At 43.6% G+C, this 10,174-nt stretch overlaps 1 protein-coding gene across 1 annotated transcript in view; it reads right to left on the reverse strand.

The window, feature by feature from the left end:
• The window catches only part of T265_07463 (hypothetical protein), a gene marked incomplete at both ends in the record, with an annotated part of 82,130 nt that overhangs the window by 51,879 nt on the left and 20,077 nt on the right, over positions 1–10,174 (reverse strand). The window contains 6 exons of the mRNA XM_009172992.1: positions 74–221; positions 755–837; positions 1,382–1,770; positions 2,781–3,226; positions 4,158–4,459; positions 8,158–8,428. Of these exons, the coding sequence (XP_009171256.1) occupies positions 74–221; positions 755–837; positions 1,382–1,770; positions 2,781–3,226; positions 4,158–4,459; positions 8,158–8,428 (1,639 nt within the window). The remainder of the gene's footprint in view (positions 1–73; positions 222–754; positions 838–1,381; positions 1,771–2,780; positions 3,227–4,157; positions 4,460–8,157; positions 8,429–10,174) is intronic.

Below are 10,174 nucleotides of genomic sequence, written 5' to 3' on the forward strand. Positions count from 1 at the left end.
TGTCTTTATATATATATATATATATATATATATATATATATATATATGCGAGAGAACCAAAATAAACACATACCAGTGACGTAAGTTTGTGCGGTGGCTTGGTGTTCAGCAGTGTCAAATCCTGTTTTTTGTTTGGCGCTCCCGGAGTTGATAGAACGCAATTTTGTTTGTAGCACCGAAAGCATATCCATCGTGCGATAAGTCGGACCAAATACATCCTGCTGTAAGTAGGAGGTGATAATAGCTAAATGTCATGAGACATTGACATTGAAAACACATCACTTATGTATTAGCTAAAGTGAGTCGATCCTGTACGAAAACTTCCCGCCTTCCCAAATTAAATTATACAACTATTAAACCGGTAACTGCAAGTGAACCGGTGCACTGATTCTAACACTTGACCCTGTATAACGGACATCTTGTGCCCGACGTCCTGACTTGCTAGCGCTCGTTGCGCTTTGAAAAGCAATGAGCAGTTTGTCCTTTCCTTAGTTGGTGGTCTTTAGACGTGTGCTTCCACAATAAGCATTCCTACATACGTTGGAAATCATTTCGTCAGGCTGGAAACTATTGATGGCACGCTTCCCTCCTTTTATCTAATATTCTGTATATCCTTCTGGACGATAATAGCACAGTAGAATTATGGTAACAGTAGTACATACTGAAGTATAATGCAGTATATAGCAGTTGTATATGGTAGCAACACACTGTAATACTGTATAGCACAAAACAGTACATTGCCTGGACCAGTTACCTCGGAAACCTGAAGTTGGTGATTAACGGTAGATTCTTTTGAGCTGGCGCTTTCTTCGTCTGCAGCAAGGGCAAAATCTAAAGCTGAAAATTAAACGGGATGAACAGCGGAGGTTGGAAAAGGTTCACACTCTATGTTATGGATCACCGTCGTGCTACGAAGTATCTTACTAGTAAGCACTAAGATGAAGATCAGTAGCGACAGTGATTCGAATGCTTATATGACTTTGTAGTGTATGGCCTCGAGTAACGCAGCATTTAAAAGAGAATAATTTGGAAACGGTGAAGCCCACCGTCCTAAAGTATTGAGAAGGGTGAATTTCAGTTAAAGTACGACTGTTCATTCTTTGGGCTGAGAGTTGTTGTCCCCAGTTTGTAATTCTTATTTTTCCCACATCTTATGCCTGGGATTGAGCAACCTGGCAGTAATCCGACCCTTATGCTTCTTTCAGGCTGCGTGATAGCCACACACAGGAAGGATGTCACAGTCGATTTTAATATGATTTTCATTTTGATTTATAATATGATCCAGATAGACAAGAACGTTTGAAAATGCTCGACAAATAGTATGGTTTTATAATTACCATTATGTCATTTATCAACCTAACTCTAATGAAGGAAGTCTTACCTTCGGTCGATTCATGTTGAGTGGATTTTGACCGCCACATACCGTTCTTTTTGCCATTGAGAAGGTATTGATTATCAAGAATAACACGTGCTTTCAAACTGATGCGGACCGTAGCTGGATGTAACAGAGCAGCCAGAATGGGCGCCATTAGCCGATCAACTTGGCCCGTACGTAGAGCGCGGACAGCCCAGTGAACCGCTTGGTCCCGCAAAACGGAACGAACCAGACCTGCACTCCCAGCTTCGGAAATATTACCGGCGGTGGAGTCTGAGTTCACATAGCCATTAGGTAAATATGAAAGAGCGGAATTGAACCCAACTGTACCTACAGGCCCCATAGGTCCCCATGGAATGTCGATATCCAAATGGTCCAGCAGTAGAAGCACACAGCTGAGAAACGAAAACATTAATCAAGGGATTAGGAAGAAGTAAAGTGCAAGCGTAGCACTTCAACACGCACTGAGTTAAAAACAAGGAGAATAACATCACTAGCTACAACTCCCTAAGATGTAAGAATGCCGGTGTGAGATTTGGGAACTTTCAATTGAGATTTCGTCCTGTAAGCCAAACTATGCTGAAAAGCCGAGGAGCACTACAAAGCTGCATCACCCTAAATGGGAATCATCAGCAATGCGTACATGGCAAAACTCAAGGAGGTTTCAAAACCAAGATTTGCTTAACAGGGGCGTTGTGAACTCGACTGGTACCAGATGGGAAATGAAAACAAGAGCCTACAGGGCCTACATTATGAGCCCCAAGAAGGGCGAAACCAGTCGTGGGCTGTCGAAGAGTTTTCAGCAATCTTGTGAATAGTTTCTTTTATGAAAATATACTGCAATATCTCGAATATCGTGCCAACTGAATCATGAGGCTGCCTGTGTGCAGCACATTCAGTTGTAGAATATCATAAACGAGAGATTCAGTTGGGTCTCTCGTGAAAACCAAACTGATTTGCAAATTAGTGTATTTCTCGAAAACAGTCCAATTTGGGTTCAAGTAGAACATGAGGTTGACGGAAACTCGGGGACTGCGCCTGATGAATCCCAAGAAGGACGAAACCGGTCGTGGGCTGTCGAAGAGTTTTCGGCAACCTTGTGAGTAGTTTCCTTTATGAAAAAGAGCCTACAGCGTTTGGTTTCTTAGACGTAAAATACACAGTTAGGGGAATTTGAAGAGCTGGACGTTTACCGAATCCGGAGACGCACACATCAGGGAGTTCTAAGGACAGGATATCCTGGGGTGAAGGGGCGAGCCAAGTAGATAGCTCCGATGATGATTATACATTGTTGGTACACTTGTAGGATGACGAGTCCATTACACGGTTGTAAATTTAGCAACTACCGATGCAGTTATCGCATCAGGAATTTCAGTGGTAATACATAGGCGAAGTCCCAGCTTACCGATAAAATGGAATAAAGGGATGCGAGAAAGAGCGGCGTTTGCGGCTCCCACTGACGGTAGCGAACTCATACGAACCCATATACAGCAGTCGCCAACATGGAGCAGCAATAGAACTGGAAAATGCAGCAAGTTTGGATTCTCTACCAGGAACAGTCCGTGTTACCGAGGGAGAGCCTGGGGACGGACGCATGAGGTGCCAGAGCAATGCAAACCGTTGCTGGGCATCTACCTGCGTGTGCAAATCGGTAGACAACATTTGTGAAAGGATAAAAGCTTCCACATTGGAGGAAATTCCTCCGATAGGACATCCAGGAGCCGAATTGACATAACTTGCGTTGGATGTAGGAGGTGCGATTTGGTGAAGGCGCAAAAAGAGATTTGCCACGTCTTCGTGATAAGCAGAGTGAGATTGAGACAGGTAATGCCAAAGGGATACACCCAAATGCTGTGAAGAATAAGCAGGAGAAAACGGTTTAGGTGATCTGTTGAACACGAGTTATGGCACAGATTGAAAAGGAACTCTCAGTCGCAGTCATGAGTTACCCTACCAGCTCCAGTTCGAACTCCTCTTCACGATTGACTTGATTGATACAAATGTATGGAGAATCATACAGAATTATATTATCAGAGTATCATTAGGTGAACGTTAATCAGAAAATATCGAACGGGTTCACTTGTTCGCAAGTGGTACCTACTCAAAGATGTGCCAGCACTAAGCAAACTTAACCTAGCCCGTTCGGTTACGGGCGGATAAAGGTAGATAAAAACGACGATGAGACCACGGAGTTTCATTGATAGTTCAACCCAGACTGCACACAAACGCGTAATAGAACTAAATTGCATAATGAGTTTATAATTTTTTTCAACTAACCTTTGGTTTATGCTGATGAAGGGACTGTCGGAATGCCAGCCCACAATTGGTTGATGGTGGTTTTTCCGAAGCCTTAAAATTCAACAGCAGCTTTAAATGAACAGCCAAATATGGTGTCTTCTGCGACTATTGTGAAGATCGCGTTACTAGGTTCCGTTTATGGTGTTCATATGGCCAAGAAAATTTAGTGAACTAAACAAAACATACCGTAATGTAAATTTTACGGAATTTTGCAGAAACTGTGCAGAAACCAGCTATTGTCTTGGATCAAAATATGGTCTCAGTTAGGTCTACTTGGTCCAACCAACATTTCGAATATTTTCCGAGCAGCTTATCAGCCTTTGTGCGTGAGTGCCACCATCTCCAGCTAGAGTGAATACTAACACAAATGCAGTCTCTTGATGGGGCTGTACTGTAAGGGTGATTGAAAAATGATGGTATACACAATGCTATGAATTATCTTTGCTTCAAGACGGAAAAAAGCATACACTGTAGTTTCGCCTACCTGAAAAGTGTCGGTGTGACGAACCACGTAGGTTAGCAGGCGACCAGATAAAACGGGTAATATGAGACGCATCTTGGGAGTTTGATTTGCTTTGTCACTCAATGAGTATGCGTTTAGAAGAGGATGTGAATTCGGAGCTCCTGTGGGATCCACTTCACCTCCTTCCATCCAACCGTGAATGGAGGCAGAGGCGAATAGTAATTCAAGCAACGTGTACAGAGCGATAGATTTCATGTCGAAATTCTCCACCTCCGTTGACGCGTAAAGCAAACAAGCGAGCCATTCAGGCAAAATGTTTTCACCTGGAAGTGAGGTTCAAAGATAAAACAGTGACTACTTGCAAAACGAACGGAGCGGAGCAATGAAGTTACTATAGCAGGCAAGGGTCAAATGCCGCAGATGCCAGTAGATAGTGTGCCGAGGCGAATGACATGAGTCAGTGAAGTTAGAAGACGCGTCACAATCAAAGAACCCCTACATGTTGTTCCACAGACAATCAACTTAAACACCCAGTGCCTGACCTAACCATCGATGTTCGAACAATACCTTTGCTTACTTGGTCTGGCGGACATGCAGAGGGACAATTCATTCTTCACTTATTAATTAATCTATTCGTTTAGTTACTTATTTTTTTTGTTCATTTTTCAAGTATTTAATTACTCAATTTCACTCAATTATTGACCTATTGGTTTATTCATTTCATAACTATCATTTATTCTTGAAGAGCATGGTCACAAACATAAAAAGTGAATGCAAGCGATGAATGCGAAAGAGTGACAGGAGAATCTGGGAGAAAAGAGAGAAAAGTCTTCGAGAAATACATTCATTTGCAAACCAATTTGGTTTTCACGGGAGACTCAATTGAATCTCTCGTTTATGATGTCCTCCAGCTTCGAAACCATGGGACCCGTCAGAAAGCACAGGGTTGGGATTATGGCAGGAGCGGATGGGTCGAGAAACCGGGGACAGAAACGGAAACAAAGAGCCGCATAGTTGGAATCTATGCACTAACTTATACATTCAATGCACCACCTCGACAAACGGACCGGACGGATGATAACCATTTAGTCCATTGAGCTAACAGGTTGGCAAGCAACTCCGATAAGGATGGTGATATAGACGAATACAACACATAAGGAAAAATAAACCAGTGGATCACAACGCTGACATCTGGCAGGGTAAAACTCCAGACATTTTGCTTTGTAGGTCGACTGTACAGTATCCGACAAACTTAAGACAGATGGAGCGTCATTCGTACGAAACTCCTCTAACGCACCAAAGATGGTCTTAGAAGGAAGACTATCCTAGAGAGAGAAAGACAATGATATTTAAGGACGAAATGTACAGGCTAGAAAAAAATCAAGTTGTCCTGAGTAGCATAACCATACCATGGCCATTCATACTGCAAAAATTCACCACCCGGCGTAACGGAGCTGTTTTTGATTTGTTTAATAAAGCATCTACAGAGCTAAGTGGGATAAGTAAAAAGGCATGCCGCAAGTCTTCCAAGGCTGTCTAACTGAAAGTGTATCGTCCCAGTGTTTAAACGATTAGCTAGGGCTCTGGCAGGCCACAACGGGAAAATTTTAATTCATCACGCTGTCGAGCGGATATCAGGAATTTAAAGAAACAACTGAGAAAGTCTTCAATTAGTCTCAAAAAGTTTTGTTTAGATAGCAATGTGGTGGGTGGTCTTACGGAATTTTGCTGGAATATCGAGAGTATTATCACCAAGAAACTTACGTTCACAGATGAACAGGGATTGAAACCAAACAAGCAACTTGTGGGTATTATTTAAAAAATGAGGCTAGACAGCTTGTAGCAGTTGCACGAACAAGGTGGAAATGCAGCTGAGAGACGTTGTAAATTGCCAAATGATAAATGGTATTCAGTCAGAAAAATATGCACCTCAATGCCTGTGGAATGCAGGGGATGAATGAGGAAAGAAAGAACAACAGGCAGTAGAACAGTCAAATGGGAAGTCCGGTGAAATCACCGCACTATGCAACACTTTACGCTAGAATCAAAAAACGAAAAATGCAGAATGGATCATAAAGTTATTTAGAAGTGTATGAACTCGATTTTCAAAACGCGTCGTACAGAACAATGGTCTCGGTCTTATAGAAGTAGGTGTTTCTGAATACAGTATCATAATGTGGACATACGCTTCATGAAGAAGTTACTTAACTAACCAATACAGCGTTCAACAAAGTGGTGAAATGCTGGTCCCACATCTCAGATATCCATAATTCAAATCCCGGCACGACGAAGGACATACATCGGTCTCGACACCGTACTTTATTTCACGGTTTGTCTAACCGCATAGCCTCGGGACTATTCGGGACCCATTACCGAACTTAGATGACTCTACTTCTACTTGAGTGCCTTTCCATGTTCCTTTGTGACATCACGAATAACCAATCCCACCGTTTATTCCGGTCGGTCCGAGAAGATTTGAATAGCGCGTGGCGCGTCAGCCTAATAGGTTCAGCTGTAACAACCTTATGGTGTCTAGCTGTCATACCATGCGAGGACCGAGAAACTGCCTGGTTGCCCATGCCTAGACAGGAGTAACCCAGCAATAACACATTTCCGTCCAATCATTATCGTCGTAGCCTTTAAGCAACATTGGACAGGACAAAGAAAGAGCGGTTGACATTTCGTCACAAGCTTGGAATTTAGCTACCGTAGCATGGCAAAATATTTATCAAGTACTCCATCCCTCGACAAGCTGTAAATATGTCAAGTAAAAACGATTGGCAGCCGGCAGACAAAGCGGTGCTACTGAATCTGGGTAGGGTGAAAATTCACTCGGAAGCCAGCTTGCTCTTTGTGTGTGAGATGCTCACGTACTGACTCAACTTTCAGAAAAGTAGAGCAGTTAGCAATTTTAGTGCGAAGGGGATAAGACTGGTCCTTCTATAAATAAAACGAGCATTCCAAGGTCACGTCATGAAAATCAAGAGTGGACCGCCACAACAAAAGGCTAGGTAATCCTGTCAAGCCTTGGATGGTAAACAAGTGAGTTCTCTTACAAATACTAGGCATCCGCCTCTGCAAAGAGTAGGTGGTAATTCTCCGACATCCGATACGCTACCGCTTTTTAATAAAATGAGTCCGTGATTATTTCCCATAGAAACCAGTGCGGCGCTTGTCGTATTGAAGTGATAACGGTGCCGGTGACCAATTCAACATACATTCCGGTGCTCTAACCGTTTCCTAAGGTTGTGAATGACTGCATCGCCCAGCTCGTGAACAGTCTTACTAGTACCTTGTCGCTTACGGGCACACGCAAGCTGAAGGAAGGTTGGAAAACTTTAAAAGAACTACAACAGAAGCGTCCACCTCAGATGCACATACCCCACCACGCTTCGCGCTTTACCATTATACCTGTCTGAAAACCGAACACGCGACGCTGTGCACGGCATCAGTTGCTACCGTATGATGCACGTCGAGCAAGTGGAGGGAATTGGTAATTATCCATCGGCTGCGCTTATTGTGACGATACACAGCATCGCAGGTTTGAACTGCTTTTAGCTTGATTCGAAGCCGTCAGGCCAGGGCACCACTATATTGGCAATGAGATTGTCCATACATACATGAATCACATCCGGATCCGGAAATTTCCCAGGTTTAACTTGGTGCCAACAACTTCTGCATGTCCGCCGGACCCAAACGAACCTTCTGCCATTAGCAACACATGAGTAGTATAACAGGTTGAGTATTAGAGGCGACAGTAGTGTACAAAGAGCCTTACGACTTGTGAACAATGCAAGATAAGCTTGTGTAATAGACTGCGGATGAATGAAGAACCAGATAGCGAGGTATTGCAAATCATAATCGATCATAATCATGATCGACGATTGGTGCTACAAATATAAATATAAATAAAATGGTGTAGTGTAGTGTAACTACACTAGCAAAGCGAGTAGATACGCTAACTGGACGTTTATCAGTGCCGTGAAAAACAACCGCACAAACATCACACCTGAATACTTACTCGAATTTCGAGAGGAACTGGTCAGATCACCACAGAATAGTTGCATCAATTCGCTTGGTCCACAAAAACCAGATGGCACATGCTGCGAGCACTCGGAAGAAGTGGATATTAGCAACGGAAAGTCGGACAAACGGAGCAGTAGTCGGCACATTTGAGTAAAAACTTCCAACCAAACCGGGTGATCCGAAATATTTGAACTGCGTAGACCGACGACCGAAGTTTGATCTATGTCCGGTGTCACTGGGTATTTATTGTTTCGAATTGTTCGCATCTGCAATGGAAATTGTGAGAAAACAAACAGAAGACGATAAAAAGTGGTTGTGAAAACGTTCGCTAGAAATGCCGCATAGAATGGTAAAACGTTGAAAATGCAATGGGTTTAGGTTATGGACATTCATACATTCTCGGCTGCAAGGGTCATACAGACACGAATCAACATCATCGAGAACAGCAATAAAAGTTATCCGTATATGCGGTTCACATATATCGTTGGACGAAGTTGACAGAAAGTCATCCCCTCAAGACCTAAAATGATTTGGGACGTAATTGCATGTAAGTGTTAGCGAACCTTGCTTTGCACACGGTCCAGGTATTTCCCCCAGGTCTCCGATGCTTCGTGACACTGTCAGGCTGCGTGGAAATGGATCTCTCGGTTTCTTTGAATCCACCACTCACTCCTCATTCGAGTAAGCAGTCAAAAATTTTGCCTTTGCACTGAAAACATTCCCCAGGGCTATTGCATCAGATGGATGCTGTAACGTCTTGGATAAACGCATCATCCTCTTCAATGAACGCAAAAGACCAATCTCCTGTTAACCGCTTCGCAGTGCGATCCTTACGCCTTGCAAGACTGTCCGCCGGTGGCCTTCTTGGCATAAATGAACCCCAAGCACCTCATGGGCTATAGTGATTAGATTCCAGTTTCTTAAGGTTCAACTATACCGGGAGGGCCAGGAGAGCCTGAAAAAGTCCCGTGTTTTGCAGCACACGGTGGTCTTGCAGTAAAGTGAGAACGGTAAGGTGCTCACTCAATGTTATCAGCACTTCCATATTTATGAAAGCAGTGATTTATTGGGATCCCCACTGGATACAAACAATGGTGCGTGAGTCCAACCATTGTTGATGATTGCGACTTATCTTCGTTTTCTGAATTAGAGCGGCTAATTGTGGCCTTTGGTTCAGCGGTTCTAGGACACTAAACTTTTTTTCAGCCCGTAACCGGGGTCCAACATAAAATGCAGAGCATTCATTTGGATGACTGAGAAAAGCTGTGGTATGAGGATTTATTCTACATTAACAGTACTCTGTTCACAGACCTGGGCCCTTGGTAGTCAGCCGAACATAAGAATTGACGAAAACCAACAAAATATTTGGCCAACTTCAGAAACCCACCAGGAACAATCATCACTGGCGCATAGACGACATGAATGTTTATGTCGAGCAGGTGTATGGCAGTGAAACCCGAACATCACAGACGGCGTGTTAAGGTACTTAACCGTTTTCAGTCAACCGGAAACACGTGAAACCCACTGCTGGGTAAGTTTGAAAAACTGTGACTTCCGCCATAAATCATGGGAAAATTCGGTACTCGATTCGGGAAGATTGGGTAATAATTATCCATGAAACATGACGCGTCTCAATGCCGCGAAGCAAGGGGGCCACTCGGAAGTAGTCCAATCTTCCCAGTGCAGCCACGACCATATGGACTTGAAAAGTATGCAGACGCACATGTCCCAGTAGGATCGGCCCTCTGGGATCATTAAGGTTCACACACTCAGGCGGTACGCAACACCACACCGCATAGGCCGTTTCTGGTGGTGCAACTGTGCGCAAGTATCCAGTAGTTCAGCCACTGTTAACTGGCAATTTAATTCATGTCCCAGTAGGCCCTCTGGGATCATTAAGGTTCACACACTCAGGCGGTACGCAACACCACACCGCATAGGCCGTTTCTGGTGGTGCAACGCAACTCAAGTATCCAGTAGTTCAGCCACTGTTAACTGGCAATTTAATTCAC

The sequence above is a fragment of the Opisthorchis viverrini genome, assembly GCF_000715545.1.
Source record: "Opisthorchis viverrini unplaced genomic scaffold opera_v5_179, whole genome shotgun sequence".
NCBI classification, from domain to species: Eukaryota; Metazoa; Platyhelminthes; class Trematoda; order Opisthorchiida; family Opisthorchiidae; genus Opisthorchis; species Opisthorchis viverrini.